The sequence below is a fragment of the Tachypleus tridentatus genome, chromosome 12, assembly GCF_004210375.1.
Source record: "Tachypleus tridentatus isolate NWPU-2018 chromosome 12, ASM421037v1, whole genome shotgun sequence".
Lineage (NCBI taxonomy): Eukaryota > Metazoa > Arthropoda > Merostomata > Xiphosura > Limulidae > Tachypleus > Tachypleus tridentatus.
The window spans coordinates 100,537,555-100,555,964 of record NC_134836.1 but is presented as its reverse complement, the minus strand read 5'-3'; the positions used below and the strand labels follow the sequence as shown (position 1 = coordinate 100,555,964).

At 33.3% G+C, this 18,410-nt stretch overlaps 1 protein-coding gene across 1 annotated transcript in view; it reads right to left on the bottom strand.

Annotated features, from left to right (window-relative positions):
* Positions 1 to 18,410, bottom strand: part of LOC143234160 (maternal embryonic leucine zipper kinase-like) — a 67,301-nt gene that overhangs the window by 20,209 nt on the left and 28,682 nt on the right. The window contains exons 10-14 of the mRNA XM_076471285.1: positions 18,193 to 18,279; positions 17,024 to 17,131; positions 16,285 to 16,585; positions 7,952 to 8,036; positions 816 to 1,026 (exon numbers count right to left, since the gene is read on the bottom strand). Coding sequence (XP_076327400.1) covers positions 816 to 1,026; positions 7,952 to 8,036; positions 16,285 to 16,585; positions 17,024 to 17,131; positions 18,193 to 18,279 — 792 coding nt within the window. The remainder of the gene's footprint in view (positions 1 to 815; positions 1,027 to 7,951; positions 8,037 to 16,284; positions 16,586 to 17,023; positions 17,132 to 18,192; positions 18,280 to 18,410) is intronic.

Below are 18,410 nucleotides of genomic sequence, written 5' to 3'. Positions count from 1 at the left end.
TTATAAGATACCCGCTGCCTAAAGGTTAAACAATTATAATGTATAGAGTAAATAGTGTTACGGTAGTTTTATAACTTTTATCTTAAGTCAAGTAAAATATTTACAAAAAGGTTTCATTTACACCTTCTAATAATTTTCAAGTAATTTACGAACTCAATATGCTACATGACGAATGATATAATTTCGTGCATCAAAATGTTTTTTCATCTTGAACTCGAAAATACAGCTATTTGAAAACAAGAGGTTTTCGAAATTCGTATAACGTAGAGCTAACAACAGTAATTTTTTATGAAAAGGTTACGCCTCCATTTTTACCTTGAGATCTTTATAAATTTTGTTTTGTATTTAGACACAAAGTTATACAATGGGCTATCTCTACTCTGCCCATCACGGGTATTGAAACACTGGTTTTTAGCTATACAAGTCCACAAACATATCACTGTAGTGTCTTTGAAACTTAATCAGATCTGTAATACATTTATCTTTGTACAAGTTTGGTCATAATCCATTCCTCCAATCATAAGATATCTCATCCTCAAGTTGACTGACAGATGCGTCAATATGCAAACAAATATGTGTCGCTCTGCGTCACAGTGGGAATATCAAAAACAAGTTTTCTTGAAATCACTTAATGTCAATGGAGTACAAGTCGACTATTACGGTTGTCGCCAGTTATTATGCTTTTTTTAAATTCAGTAATACTCGTAAAAAAAGTACTTTTTAAAAGATTTATAAATTACTTTATAATATTTACGCCTCTTCCAATGTCAGCAGGGCTCTAAATGTTTTTTTTATATCTGAATAACAAGTCTTACCTTCACTGGGCGAGGGCCATCAACCGTACCAGACGTAGATCCAAGGCGTTTACGAGGTGTCAACATAGTTCTCATACGATCTAAGCCTTTTTCAATACTTCCAAATACTTTCCGAGCCGAAGACGATAGTGGAGTAGGTGGAGCTCGACGATCGGGAGTCGGAGGAAATCTGAGATGTGCCACGTGCATATCGTCATCGTAAGAAAATGTGCTGAAATCACGTGTATATAATACTATGATAATCATCTAGAAAATAATTATAATAATAATTCTAAATATCACAGACTACATACAGAGTACAGTTAAATAGAACAATTTTACCGCACTTAAAAGAACAACGAATAACAAAGGTGAGAAAGAGAGATGTATTGATCCTTTGGAATTCAGCACAAAGCTACACAATGGACTATCTGTGCTCTGCCCGCCACGGGTATTGAAGCCCGGTTTCTAGCAGTGCGAGTCCGTAGACATGCCGCTGTGCCACGGGGTACGAATTCTCGCATAATCTTTACTCCAACAAAATTGAACATTTAATTAAACAGCTAAAATATTTATGTTATCGCATGTATCCATGCGCTACATGGCTAACATACAATCAACTCTATAAAAAAATTTGTTTTTTATACAAACCAATATTACACGTGATAAAAATTGTTTATTTTGAATTTCGCGCAAACCTACACGAGGGCTATCTGCGTTAGCCGTCCCTAATTCAGCAGTGTAGGATTAGAGGGAAGGCAGCTAGTCATCACCACCCACCGCCAACTCTTGGGCTACTCTTTTACAACCGAATAGTAGGATTGACCGTCACATTATAACCCCCCAACGGCTGAAAGAGTGAGCATGTTTGGCGTGATCCTCGAATTACGAGTTGAGTGCCTTAAATACCTGACCATGCCAGGCATCTAATATAAATACCAACTCGTTGCCACTGAAAAAAATATAACATCTAAAGCCTTTAAAAATCACTCCCGAAAGTTAACTGGTAAATTACTACTTTACTATTTCGTAGATGTTCACCATTTTCCAAACCATCGCCACGTGAAGGAAAATTTACAAAATCACACTCAGTATAACTGAGTGCACTAAACTGTTTTAATTAAAACACATATTTTAAAGATATTTTAGAAATATTATAAATTAAAGAATGCCTTTTAATGGAAAAAAAAACGTTTTATATATTCACAAGTTACATTAGCTGTACAAAGACAGTTACACGCTCACCCTCTATTGGCTAACTAGTTAAACAGAATCTGTGATGCATTTCATAACTTATAAAAAGTCGCACGAGCTTCAGAAAAACCGTTCCACGTTCTCCTTCCAGTGGCTAACAAATTAACAGCATTGGTTACTTATTAACAACTCTGACTTACGTCACATAAGTTTTGTAAAAAACGGCTACACATACCTCTAAGTGTTACCAAGTATAAACAGGAACTTAAGTTAGTTTTTATTAACTAAGTCTCATAAAAATGCAACATAAGTAATTATTAATATGATTCTTCATGTAGCGTTGAACTAAACAAAACTAGCCTTAAATAAATTTTCTTATAACGATCACTGAGTGCCGTCCGATAGGTCTTGCTTACAAGTTTCATATCTTGTCCCACAGGAACAGAAAACGCATCACATTTATATTTGTAAAAACGGCTCGTTTGGGTTGAGATTTTTTTTTTTTTTTACGTAGAGGAGTGAGCAACATTTCGACCTTCTTCAGTCATCGTCAGGTTCACAAAGAAAGAGAGAGGTAACTGACCGGAAGCTGACCACATGTTTGAAAGGGGTTGTGTAACTGAGTGTCGGAATGTAGTGGGCGGGCTTAGATGTTTGAATATATAATTTTATATTATTATATTTTATGTTTGTTATGTGTTTTGCTTATAGCAAAGCCATATCGGGCTATCTACCTTGTCCATCGAGGGGAATCGAACCTCGGATTTTAGCATTGTAAATCCCTACATTTATCACTGTCTCAGCAGGGGGCAATCAGATTTGTATCATCAGTATATGATAACATGTGTATATTTAGGATAAATCGTTGAAAAAATGCGATTTCCAAAACTTTTTCAAGCATATAAAAATTACACATTTCTGTGGGATTAACCAGATATGCAAGACTGTCTTTCGCACATATTTCTGAACAAAAAAATATTTAAAAGTATAGATATTAATCTAATGTTTATAATCCTAGGAATAGTCAGATGTATATGCGTCACAACACCTTCAAAAAATTGTGGACATCTTTGAATTTACAAACGAGATAGACGGATGACCCCTCCCCTATTTCAACAGCAATAATATATGTTTATTTTTATTTATAAGCTCAGTTATCAGTTTCATTAGGACTAAGATTCATAGGAACATATCAACCATAAAAACTTTAGAAAAGCAAGTTTATGGTGTTTTTCACAACATACAACGCTTTTGAAACCAATATTTATACCCTGTTTAGAACATCTGGATTTCAACGGGAGTGCAAGTGAGCATGGAGCTTTTGTGGATTGTTTTATTAGAACATTTTAATAATCCTTGACGTTTCGCCTTGTATATTACGTCGAAATATCTGCACTCGTTGGATGGGGGGGGGGAGAGAGGGCATCCAAAATTATACATACAAGCCTTTAGTCATTCAGCAAGATCCCCGGAGCAAAGATTTCTTCATGTTTTCCAAAAATGAAGGTATTATGGGTACTCGGGACAAGTACCATATTTATTTCTCTTAGCTTGGAAACGTAAACTGTTTATATATATTTCTTCCGATACACCTATTATATGCAGTAAATCCGTTATGTGCAATTACCAACCTTATTTCACGAGCTGGTTACGCATGACCAAAGATAGTTTTGGGCGTTCTCACAAATACTGCTGTTTGAAACTTGCCTTTAATTTTGTATCCTTTTTTAGCGATACCACTACGTTTCAGTTTGGAATGTCTGGAGACTATGTTCCTATTTTCAACAATGAGGTAACCAGTGATGTGTTTAAACACTAGCATCCTGCGAGGAATAATGTTTTGTGAATGTAACATTATTATTTCAAGTTTTCATCTGAACAGTAAAAGATGCTGTCTGCCATCTTCGTCCACTCGTCTTTGATACAGTAAACTAAAACGAGTTCAGTATCAGTTCCTTAGCTCTTATCCTGTAAGGGCCTCCGGTTATTTGTGGCGCTATTTTGTCGTGCGAGTCAACAATGAACTCGAGAATACTATAGAATTGTACGTAAAAAATTGTTAGGAAAAAAAACATCGTTTCTCAACCAGAATCCATATTCACCCATTAATGAGTAGAACAAGCTTTAGGTTTTCATAGTTATTATTTACATATTTGTAATGAGCAAAATTTCTAAATGATAAATAATGCTCTTTTATACATTTAACAAATAAAGTACGTTTTAAATTACAATTAAGTATATTTATTAGGTGTCATTATAGCATATTGTGCATTTTTGTAATTCAACCATTTCCTCATAAGCATGTGGTTTGGTTTGTTTTGAATTTCGCGCAAAGCTACATGAGGATTATCTGCGCTGGACGTCCCTAATTTCGGAGTATAAGACTAGAAGGAAGGCTGGATGGTTAATTTGGTGTTTTATGGCACAAAGCAGCTTGGCTACCTGCGCCAAAGAAGGAAGGCAGCTAGTCATCACCATCAAATCTTGAGCGACTCTTTTACCAACGAATAGCAGGATTGACCGTCATATTATAGCGCCCCCACGACTGAAGGGGCGAGTGTGTTTTGTGTGGCAGAGATTCGAACCCGCGACCCTAGGTTTACAAGTCACGTGCTTTAACCACCTGGCCATACCGAGCCCATAACCATATGACTAACATTAACTATGTAATACGGCCCTATTATATATTATTCACAAGCATGTAGCGTTTGTAAACAGAATTTCGACATTAAACACAACGGCTGCAATAAACGAAATTAACAATAAGTACAACAGAACGTCTGAATTGCCAGAGTTTTCTTACATACAAGTTTTCCTTACCAAACAATATACCGTACTACTTTAAATGTAAGACGCCCTCTAATTTAAGACGCACACCACTTTTAAGAAGGGATTTTCAGGGAAAAAAAATTGGATAATAATTAAAAAGGAGTAAATATGTTTTAAATGAGTTTATTAATGAATAAAAAATGTTAATGTATTTAAAATGAAATATAAAAATATATCTTCATCGCTTGATTGGCTATTGTCCCAAAGAGTGTTATATTGCGAACCATCTTTAAAATCTGACAGCAATTTTTGACTAGTTGTTGTCTATCGCCGTTATGATAAACCTTCTCTTTTCATAAATTTCTCACACCATCCACAAATAGCCTTGAAAGATATACCACTATTTCCCTGTACATTCTTTTCCTTTTAACATTAAAACTTTTCTCATTACAGGCAGACCTTTATTTTACAACTTTAAAATACGTTAAAACGATGGTATCAATTTCAAGATGTCTTCCTTTTCTTGCAAGAAAATAACTTGGTTTTCCTACCACGCCAACAACATACATTTGCCTCACTCACTGTAAACTTTTTACCGGCTGCACGATTCGCAATCTGTTCGGCGGCACAAAATAATTTTTCTTTTAAATTCGACATCGTACGTAAAACGCTTTTTCATGGGTCAAAAGCCCAGAAAACAAAAAAATAAACATAATAACATAGTATCTGAGCAACAGGAAAGGCAGGCAAGAACTGAGGACAAGTAATATCCAACTACACCGCTAGAGACGATGACACTGACAATTTTGACATTTTGTACGTTTTTTTTAGTCTTTCAAAGTTAAGTTTTTTTTTTAATGAAGGGTTTTTCGAATTTTTTTGTTGTTTGAGGAAAATGACGTCTCGAGACTTTCGAAGATTGAAAAATAATACCTCGAATTTAAGACGCACCATAATTTTCAGTTCGGAAAAGTATGAAAAGAGGTGCGTCTTGAATTCGAAATAATACGGTCTACGTGGTATTTCTCAACTATTATACATGAACTATTATTGTAAAAATTGTATATACCTACATTACGACACTATTTTTCGACAAAATCTATTATTAAAAAAAAGTATTTTAAGCATTGGCGTGTCAAACAAAAATTGTATTTTACTTATAATGCAAGATGACGGAAATTAAAGAATTATAAATAAAGTACGTAATTGTTTGGTGGATGTAAGGTTTATTATTATCCACTTCCCATCCACCCAAAGTTACATGATAAGGTCTGTCACATAAGTTTGAAATATGTAGCATCCAACCCGTAAGTTGTTTCAAAATATACCATCACCTTCGATTTCAAGACTGTACATAACTTGTAGCACATGCAAGAAAACACACTCGCGAGAAGGTAATGATAAATCAGGTAACAAACTATTAAGCTAATTAACCATTAAAAAAGTCTTTACTTTTAACAATTTAACTCATTAAGCGTTATAAAATGTATCTTGAATTTGATATATAGATTTTGGCCTAGCATCAACAATGCTATAACAGGATTCACGCGTCGTTGTTGGGATAATGGCCGAAAAAGTCTTAAACAATAAGAAACCCAAATGACGAATTAATTGACTTTATTCACTACAAAAAACAAACAAACTGGGATCTAGTATAGGAAAAGGGTAGATGACTATTTTATTTAAAAGATACTGATATATTGATTCTACTATTATCTCAGATGGTATGCTATTTAATATAATGTCAAAGTTTACGCCCAACACCGGACTTCAGCAGTATCCATCCAATGAAGAAGGTTGCAATAATGCAAAGAGGGAAAATAATGTTACTTCAAAGTCACATTACAGACCAGGTGAGTTTTGACAAGCAGCACATCTTTGTTAGGTTGGATGTAAGTAATGTGAAGGAAACCCAGACATGGAGGGAAGTTAGTTTAACTTATCGAAAACTTATGAGCCATTTTTGTCTGAACGAACATTTTAAATCCAGCGACCTCAAATAAACGCACGATCTATATTTATAAATACAACCTGTGATTGCCAGTGTGATTTCACTATTTTAAGAATTTATATGTCGTTTCGTGAAATGAGATGACTCGTAACTGATTAGCATTTGAAGAGCTCACATCTGTGCAACAAAACGCTCCGTAACCTACTATCAACTTCAACATCACAACGAAGGTGCTTCTATCCAAATCGCAGAACCATGAAATGAGATAGTCTGACCCAACAGAAGGTTTTCATTCTCCCCTTTGGTACGATAAAACCATGCTTGGGCGGAAAAATTTAAGCGAGCTCGCTTTTGACAACCAACCCACTGTATAATCCGCTAAGCCACAAAGTTTGAAACTTCGTCAAATTGTCGGCATAAATCAGAATCATATGTCAAAGAAAGCATTATGGTAAATGATTAACCTGTTCAGTGCCGTAGACGAGATAACTCGTCCAAGCCGATCGGTAACACAGTGCCACGGACGAGTAATTCGTTCTCAATAATACCTAACCAACGCTAGATGTCAGCACCATACATGCATTTGACCCACTTACAAATTGTTTCACTTTCGATCCAAAATGGCGTCACAAAAAAGTTACAAAATGAAGAAGCATTAGTTGCATTGTAGCAGCTGAAATACTTGGCAGTCAACAGGTTAAAGACCCTGTTCTGAGATTCCCTCGTTATAACGAGTGCCTGCATTTCTGTGATACACGTGATAATGAGGAATCGAGCACAGGTGAACACAGGTTCAGTTCCTAAAAAAATATAAGACCTAACGATTGGTCGCACTTTCTTCGATTTGACATCAAATAGACCAATTAACGCTAGTAATAGATAACACAGATTTAGGATTAGAACAAACACTTGGTTATTATTTACCTATGAAATTATCATATCACTCCATTTTCATGGTAATATATCAAAGTTGTCCGCATACGCAAAAGCAAGCACCAGTAAACAAGAGGATAAAAACTTAATGAAAATATGACAAACCTGAATAAACAATACACATTAATATAAACTTGTTTTAAAGTGTTAATAAAATGCCACTGCAAGGGTTTATGGTTACATTGACAGCTAATATTTTTAACATCAAATCAAAGTTGTGTACAGTAATGGTTTATTCACGTTGATGGATCTGTACTGAATCAAGAATTACTCCATTAAACCGACTCTACTTCTAAACGTTTAACCCTACCGTTTGTCTTCTTTTCCAACAGCACGGGTGTCTACCTCATTAAGATTGTCATCAACTGACCGAGAAGGGGTTACTGGTGTTACGTCTGTTGAGCAACAAATAAGATCATTAGTTTCATCCGTTCAAAGTTGTTTGGGTAATCAATATCAAAGATAAGAATCGAACTTGTATAATTACAAAACACTGTAAAGTGTGCAAAACCTAATTCAATAAATGTAACACTGAAAGTACAAATACAAAAAATTCTCCTGGCCTGATTGGTTTGTTTGTTTTTTTGAATTTCGCGCAAAGCTACTCGAGAGCTATCTGCGCTAGCCGTCCCTAACTTAGCAGTGTAAGACTAGAGGGAAGGCAGCTAGTCATCACCACCCACCGCCAACTCTTGGGCTAATCTTTTACCAACGAATAGTGGGATTGACCGTCACATTATAACGCCCCCTCTGCTGAAAGGGCGAGCATATTTGGTGCGACCGGAATTCGAACCCGCGACCCTCGCATTACAAGTCGAACGCCTTAACACGCTTGGCCATGCCCGGCCGGCCTGATTGGTTACACTAAGAATAAATAGGCATTTTAATGCTAATACATTTTCTTTCGAATTGGCAAATTCGGGAATAATAATACAAAAACAGAGATATACCATCTAAAATTTAACAATTCACAGGCAACTACACGAACAAATGAATGCAAACATTTCCATCATAGAACGCCGGCCTATTGACTTATGACGCGTAATTTACATAGTGTTCTTTCAGACGAGTAAATAAAATGTTGGTTCTTAATCATAATACAATAAATGAAAGCCATTATGTAAGACGCAGGTTAGAAGCATAGGCACGAAACGTTTATTTTACTTTAAGGCTTTATTTTCGTACTAGTTGTGCTTCCAGTTCTTTTAAGAGTTAGTGAACCGTTCGTGAAGATGGAAAGAGCAGAAGTCATGAATATTCTTTATGATTTGTTTTCTTTTACTTATTTCTCTCTCGTCGCTGTTCCAGACGAGTAAGGAGGCGAAGTCGCGCAAGTGTGACGGCTGGGACAGCCCTGAAGAGGTCGCTATGCATATATCGTTCACACACGAGTGGACACCGTGACAGGAGTCTTTGATAAATGTGCCCACTTTAATCTAGATTCGATTATGGTCACCAAGTATGCAAATCTGATGAACAATTTTCTAAAGTCGATAGAGTTTTAAGTACAACTTTTTTTTTTGTATATATATATATATATATATATATATATATATATAACTACAATAATATACATATATTCCACTCAAAAAAATATATACATTTTTTTCCCACAGTAACAAAAGAAATTAATAGCATTATCGTTCATGTTCTTGGTTTTTTTCTTCTTATTTCAAATCAAACAAAATATTTTAACGATACAAACGATAAAAATTATACCTTTTACTTTTACAGTCTAACTTAATATAAATTTATAAAAACATTAATTCTTGGATTATTCTATGTCCCTAGTGAAATAAGTGATCGTAATTCATAAACTATACAACCTTTTAAAATTTACCATACAAAATATATTTTTTAAAATAAGTTTGTTTTTGAATTTCGCGCAAGGCAACCGTTGCTAATTTCGCAGTGTAAGACAGCTAGCTAGTCATCACCACCAACCAACTTGGGCTTTTTTTTCTTTTTTTTTTACCACTAACAGTGGAAATGCCCGTGACATTATAACGACCTCACATGGCTAAAAGAGCGAGCATGTTTGGTGCGACGGGGATTCAAACCCGCGACTCTTATATTACGAATCGAGCGTCCTTACCACCTAGCCATACCGGGCCTTAGAAATAAATAATAAATAAAAAAGTTTAATTGGTGAACAATCTACGAAAGTAATCCTAGTGATAAATGTACAAACCAACTAAGATTCACTTTTAAAAACCGAGTTTTTGTAATCAAAATAAACCCTAATTTTTGGAACTGATTTTAAGAAGGTAAATTGAAAAGGAAGTTCATACAATTTTAGTACCAGAAATATAAAAACATATTCCACAATGTTTTCCATCAACATTTATCAACGAAACGCCATAACACAAAATGTAATTATCGGTAGTATCCTTAGCTATTCTTTCCTCAACAAGAACTTGCACAATTATATTATTTAATCATTATTATCCGAAAATACAAAAAGAAAGAAATAACATTACACCATAAAAAAGTTACGATCATTATTGTGGCTGATTCATTTTTTTCTACCAAAATTAATAAGCCGTGTGTTGAAAACAGTAACATAGATAACCGTTTACGAATCACAGGGAGTTCTCTAACCCTTGCTGGTTCGGAACAGTTACCGTAATTGTGCTATCAATTGGAGAGAAATGTTACCAATCTTTGTTTGGGGGGGGGGGGGAACAAGCTTAGAATGGAAAATTTAAGACACGATTGAGGGGGCGTTTGAAAAAAAAAAAAAGTGGAACTGCGGGGTACTTCAACTCTTCATACTCTGTTAACCCTTTCATTCTGATAAAGTAGCGGTATTAAAGGGTTAACGAGTCATTGCACCACAAAATATGGAACGGGTCTTCGGGTACTTGCAGGAGGCCGTACACAAATGAATGGGTTTGAATGAAAGAGAAGGATGACGTAATTGTTTACGCTCTTAGAAGACTGAATATCTGCCATAATTCTGTTGATTATTGATCATTCTTTTGTTTACATATCCTGTGACAAGCCTCGTTAAGTTCCTTATAAAACTCGTCTTCGTGAAGGTCTGACCCGATGTTAACTGCCAGTCTGCAAAATGATTCTTCGTAAATCAGCCATGAGTCACATACTGTTGAAAGCAAGACGCTATATGATGACACCACTCATTGTTTTACCAGTTAAAAGCAAACCACTATACAACGACACCACTCATTGTTTCACTGGTTTCTAAAAAAATTAATAACATCTTTTAAAGTAACGCCATAGAAACAGTTTTTGTTATCACCCACGTGCCAGTGGTATAGCCACATGAAGCATCATTACTTACGTTACTTAAGATGAAATCACATCACACTAAATGCACTTTAATGAGGATCATTTCATAAAATTTTGTAAATTTGTCCTTAAAAGTTGGAAATGAATAACCAATAATAACCTCTTCCCATGTGATTCTTTTGAAAACTTGAGCTCGAAACTGCTAATCTAGTGTTCTTCACCCAACCAACACTTGTGTATCTACAAGATCTTTCGTCTTGTACTTTGGTTACTCTGAATCAGCAGTCTTTTAATCCAAATAACAAACACTAAAAAATGGTTCAAATTTACTTGTGAAGGTGTAAAATTAGCCTGATAGCTCAGGCGACTTTTTGCATAGGAGTATGCAAATATTTTGGTCAAAATTGAGCAGCTTTTTTAAATAACCTTGCACATATGATTTGTATTTAGATTAAATTTGACATGTAACAGGTTGTAAAGACTATCACTGTTCCAAATTAAAAAATAAAACTCAATATCTCAGGTATTTCTTAATGGACTGCCTTAAAATTTCGTGTATTAATTAACGGTTCAGTAGAGCACATCAACTGAAAATGTTTTGATTGTTTTGGCTGTATGACACACTATCCTGTGTGTTGATCACAAACACTTCTCACATGTACCAGTTAAAATCAAGCCAGTAATAAACCATTACTGACATACCAGCTAAAATCAAGCCAGTAATAAAACATCACTGACATACCAGCTAAAATTATACCACTGATAATGACAAACACTACTCACACCATTCATTAATTTTGACACCATTCACACTGATTAGCAATTGATCTGAAATACATCAACAAATTCCAATATGCAAATGATACTATTAGGGAAAAATGGATATAATAGGACAGAAATCCTGCCATTTAACTTTGGTATGTGGTAAAAATGAGAGGACATCTACTACCTAGGCACAGAATAGGCACTGTAAAGATATTTCATAGAACCTTAAAAATGAGAAATAAATGTATAAAAAGACATTGAAAGATGCAGAGACAGATAAAGTTGAACATCTTAGCTTTTTAAATACAGATATATTTAACTTAAATTAGTTTTTTGTGTAATAACTTCGATAAAATTTTCTAGGAGGCACTTGTTCACCATCAGAACATTGTGCAAGAAAATATCACTTTACTTCAATCCAACTTTTAGCAAGCTTTATATAAAAACAATTAAGAAACGTTAAAAAAAAATTGATTTTAATCACCAGTAGCATAATAAATTAGGAATTCCAAATGATACAAGTTTGTCAAGCCCTTTCAGTGTTAAGATTGCCAAACTGAATAACTATTAACAAAAGAGAATACACTTAAGAGACTGGAATTGATACTGAAAACAAATTATTACAGTTATTATGTTAGAGAAGCTTGAGTCAAACTTCTGCAAGTTTCATTTCACTAAAATTCCAGAAATTTATGAAGAATATTTTACAGGCTATAATCTAAATGCATTTGTTTACAAAAATATCTGGATTTTAAGTCACAATCCTTCAGAATTTTTTGTTTGTTTTTTTTGTTTTAAAGTCTTAAAATAAGTTTCAAAAACTCTTGGTTAGGCATAAATAAAAAGACAGGAGACAGCACAATCAAATCATCTACTGTATCTTGCAAAAAGTACTATTTGTAAACTAACAAAACTTAGTTTCATCTCTCCATTCAGTAGAAATTAGTTTTAAACATACAAACAATTTTAGAAATCACCTATCAAAGCTGGAAAACATTTGCAAAAGTTGCAAATGTTTCAGCTATTAATCGATAAATTGTGAACAGAAAATATTCATTTTTTTTTATATCAGTAGCACGTGTTATAATTTGTGCTACAAAAAAAGGAATATATAAGTGTATTTTTAGTGAAGAAAATACAAGCAATAAGATGATCAACATAAGTGTCTTAACACTCAGTGTACAGTATCTACAGAAACACTATTAACACAGCACAATGAAATATTTCATGTATTCAGCAAATATATAGATTTTATTGTTGTAAATACTTAACAGTTAACTTGCTGTCATTGCAAATTATAATATGTAAGGCATTAGGGTACTAATCTATACAATACAAGAGCTAAATGTTCACTCACAAAACCATTAATACATCACTTCATATGAAAATTCAATATTGTATTCATTATACCAAAGTTGAGAACAAAATTATGCAAATAAATAGGTTTGAGTAAAAAATTAATTGTGAAGTGGTTTAAAATAGAAATCAGTGCTCTTTTTGTAAATTAAAGAAGCATAATTCATACAACAATGACTCTTGCAGATTAAATGTTAAAGCAAGTCTTTACATACAGCTGTGAAACAAAGATCCATAACATTGTGAACCAGAATATTTTAAAACAAAACACTTTGAATTTGCAATTCAATTATATTGACTTTAACCCCCAAAGAACTGAACCATATTTCCATATTAATTCATGCATTTACATAATTGTTTCAAAGGGTGTAAGTTCTTAATGTAGCACCTTCATTTATAAATAAACACTACAGTGAACTAATTCTTCAATTTTTATGTTATTAGTAGAATGTTCTCTGTAAGACAACAGCCTGAGGTAATAATATAAATGCACAGTATAAATACTGAAGAATTGGTCAGTAGACCATGACCCACATTCAATAAAAATAGAGATGTTAGGTATATTAAAATGATCCAAGTGTCATTTAAGTCCATGTTTCCACAACTTATTCTGCTCTCTGACAGCTGTGTAACTTGTCAATAGCCCCTATACTACAGTGTAGTTTCCATAAAAAAAAAAGTATGTCTTGAGGAAGTCATATCCAAAAAATGTCAACTTTCCTTGCTTACTTATCATAATAAATCTAGTGTACAAGGATAACAGCTTCCCATTGTCTCTTTCAATAGTCTGATCTCAGAGTAATCCGTATCTTTGTGTAGAATAGCATAAATATTCATTCTCAGTCCCCTGAGATAAAAAGTTTAGCAGATATGTTGTAGAAATAACTTGCTCCACTTTTCCATATGGAGATCCTTCTTTATTATGTTTCATTCTGTTTTCTGGAGCATATGTACAGCTTTTGCCACTATGCTTTGTGTCAGTGGACTCTTAACAGTTATAAAATGCTGCACTTTGTTTACCACTGCTAACATATGACTTGTTGCTGGTTACTTTCTGGATGATTCTGATGTCGATCCATATTTCTTTGCTTTCTAATGTCATTAAGTACAAAGGATGTCCCTGAATTTGAAAAATTTAATTTCTTATCTGAACACATCTTTATGATGAGAGTGTACAAATGTTTTCCAATGGAAAGGGCTATTTCAACTCTTTCCAATTATAAATGTTTAGTGACATCACATACTATAAAATGCAAAGTTGTACCAAAAATGTAGTTCTGCTACAAACTGTCTTAGAGCAGCTTTATATCAGTAATGACAGTCATAACTTGATTTGAGTATTGAAATTGGTTTTAACACTCCTACGAAAAGTAGGAAATTTAAATGAAATTGCCATTTCATTTGATTTCATTTCATTAAATATCATTTAAATTTCATTTAAATACAAAATTATTAGCCTAATATTAATAACTTTTCAAGTTGCTCTGGGGCCTATTAGGCCCCACTTTTCGTAGAAGTGTTAATCCAATATACACAAAACTCTGCAATATATGTAGAAATAATACAAAATGACAGGGGAGTGATGACAGTGATTACAATGTTACACTTCATTTAAAAAGTAACCTAATATTGTGTCTGGGAAAAGATGAGCATCAAATTTCATGATTTTAAGAAATATATACTCTGCATTACAGCATATCAGATGACTAAAATGTATTTAATTGATTTTTTAAGAGGTTTAAGGAAAATTTACAAACAGTACTTTTAGTTTTGAAACTTTTTCAAAGTATATTCACAATCAAAATGTAAATCCAATTTCTAAATGATATTCTAGAAGAAATACTAGATACACTGAAACAATTATATCACTGAAATTAATAATTTATTTGCTAATGCACATGATCTCATGAATTAAGCATAATACTAAAGACTGAATGAAACCGTACATTGTGAATAGTATACATTTTTGAAAAATTAATATCATAAGTTAAAGCTTAAATAGAAACTCTTACAACCCAAGTGCTTTCAAAAGGTAGACCTTTCTTCTTTAGGGGCAATCTGGAAATGCCATTTGGGCGAGGTTTGTTGTATTAAAAAAAAAACAATCACAAAGTTTTAATTTCTTAGAAAATTCGTGGATGTCAGAAAGAAGTTCAAAATCATTAATATTGATGCTTGAGAGATTAACAATGCTAGAGATATTCCATGATTGTTCATTATTTGCACATTTTTTGTGATTGCTGTTATTTAACATATTTGTTAGTTTGAGAAAGGATATGCATATTAGAGTAGTGTCTTTGTTTTCTTTGTCTGTTGGGTTGGAGAGAAAGGGAGTTTTGTATGTTTTACTACACTATTTAACATCGTGGTACCTTCTTTATGATAAGAAGGAATGTTGTTAGAAGTGTTTCTTGGAATTTGTGTTGTCAGTAGAAAGCTGTTTTTTGTTGATATTTTTGAGTACTAAATTTTTATTTGTGAATTTTATCAATTCTTTTTTCTCTTCCTCAGAAGGATTGTAAAGATGATAATAATGGGAAATTTCTATACCTAGAATATCGACAGAGTTTTGACAATGTTTTAGTGATATTCATGAGTTCTAAGGAGATGTTTTCAAGGATCTGTTGCCAACTGTTACAGAAGTTACTATCATGTGCTCCTATTATTATTGGTGCTTTTAATGTGAGAGATTGAGGTGAGTTTGTTTTTTATGTTATGTGCTAGCAATTTGGTATGTTGGTAATGTTTTGTGCATTTCTCTGAGTTTTCTAAGTTTCTGAAACAGTTGTTTTATACTGTAATTGAGTGGTTCATCACTTGATTCATGCTGAATATTGGCAGGTCTTGGTGTAATAGAAGAAAGAGGAAAGTAATCTTGCAAAGAAATGATGCATTTAACTAATTATTCTTCACCACTGATATAGGTTTTAAACAATAGGATGTTTATACATTACAGTAAGGTTAATGAATTTACAAGTTCAAGTTCAAACATTGAAAGTTTATGAAGCATTAGAATCTAGCAGGACAAATATTTGCAATAAAACCTGCTACAACGTAGACGTTATACACATTTCTGTTAATTTGAAAATTGCAAAAGTGTGTAAATAGCTTAGTAGATCTGTCTTGTTTTCTTCAACTATTCAGTCCTGAGAATGTTTCCAAATAAATTTGTCTTGTTATGGCAGGCTATATTGAAATGTTTTATATGAAGCGTATCTGCTACCTCAAGACTAGTTTTGTTTTAATAAATATATCAAATATTACATTTACCTTCACACTTTATCGTCTTTGTTGGTGGGCTTCGATTTTTGTTTAGTTTTCTGGGTGTTGGAACTCGAGGTCGAACAAAGTTTTCTTTATCCGAATCCTTGTACTGTTGGGGTTCCTGCCGAGTTTTCGTGGATGTTAGAGTCTGCTTTATAGCCAAACTATCAGATTCATCGTCTTTTTTAGGACTTCCAAACAGCAAAAGGTCTGCGTCATTTAGACCACTGTCCATTGATGAGTGAAATGATGTTGACATAGATAATTTCTGAGTTCCAAACTCAGAGCAAAGGTTTCTATTGATTGGCTACAGAAAAATGTGCCATAGTTATAACAGTATAACAAAAACAAACATTCACAGCATTGAATAAAAAAGACACTATCATCATGGAAAAAGATCAATATCTGTTCAAAAAATAATTTTTATTGAGAAAGGTTTAAGTTTTTAATTTTCAGTTACATCACATTAGGAATCTAAAAACATAATTACCTTGACAATTGGTGCATGCATTTTGTTAGTAGGAACATTTTTCTCAAGATCATGGTTCATATGTAACTGATAATTGAATTTTTATGATTTCTACATGAAATAAAGCTCACTAGAGTTTGTGTAACATTCAAAACGTTACTTGTTTAAACTTTAAATTAATTATTTAGAAACCTATACACAAAAGTTAATCACCACAATAAATATTAAACCTTTAAGGACTACACCACCCAATTCAAAATGTATCAAGCTATTTACTTTGATTTCTCGAAGAGGTGTTATGTCTGATTCTAATCTAATTCTCTGGCCTTTTGCTCTTCTCTGGAGTAAAAGATTGTAAGTTGCTGAAATGTACGTAAAGTTTTTCTGTAAAGGAAAATCAGAAACACAGATAAACATGAAATATCTTAAACAGAGCCGATTAAACCAACATCAAGCCTACAATCTCACATCTAAAACTTACAATAGAGTTACATGTCTGTCAGATTATATATATTAAAACTCCAAACAAACAATGGACATGGCTAGGTGAGAAGCAGTTGAATTTAGTGCTATGTAACATCTATTGTTTTACTACTTTATTATCGAAACATATGCTACAATTTTTTGACAAATGCCTAAATTTCTGTACATACTTCAAAGCTTCCATATTAAAAATAAATATTTAGCATATATCTAAGTTTTTCCAAAAGAAAACCATAGGTATAAGCAAAGGAAATTATTTTAAATATATAATTAGCACTGAAATATATATATTTTATGTAGTGGTTCCATTCTTTCTTTGTTTTTGAACTTTGCACAAAGTTACTTCAGAGCTATCTGTGCTAGCTGTTCCTAATTTAGCAGTGTAAAACTAGATAAAAGGTAGAGTCATCACCACCCACTGCCAACCCTTGGGCTACTTTTTTACCATCGAATAGTGGGATTGACCATCACATTCATAATGTCCCCACGGCTGAAATGGCGAGTATGTTTGGTACTACTGGGATTTGAACCCGCGACCCTCAAATTAAGAGTCGTATGCCTTAACCCACCTGGCCATGCTGGGTCATAGTGGTTCCATTACGCCACATATATTTACTATGAAAAGATCATATGGACACATGTTGTAGATAAAATTACAATTTATTGAAATTCATCTGATTAATTACAACAATAAACAACCAAAACTCCAACAAGGGAAGCTATAGAGCTAATTTAGTAGGTTTAAAACATTGGAGCAAACTATAAAAATGTGATCATAACACACTAATCAAAAATAAGGGATCATGATATAAATTTTAACCTTGAAAATATAAAATTCTGAAGAAGAAGGTAAAGGTTTTTGTGTATATTCACATTGTTTATTTCTATCTCCATATAAGTTAGGGTGCAAGTTGCATAGAAATATAAAAGAAAGTCCATTAGAAGAAAGCAAGTACCATTACCTTCTTTATTTCTTCTACTATAGCAGTTCTTGATCTCCCATAATACACTGATAGTTCAATCAAACATTCTTCATCCAATTTACTTGTCTGTAAGCAAGGAAAAGAAATATTCAAGTAAAATATCAGTGACAAAAACTTTCATAAACATTTAAAACCTTATAATATGACAGATCTAATTGTTTCCATGGATAATAAACATTGTTTACAAACAACAGCAA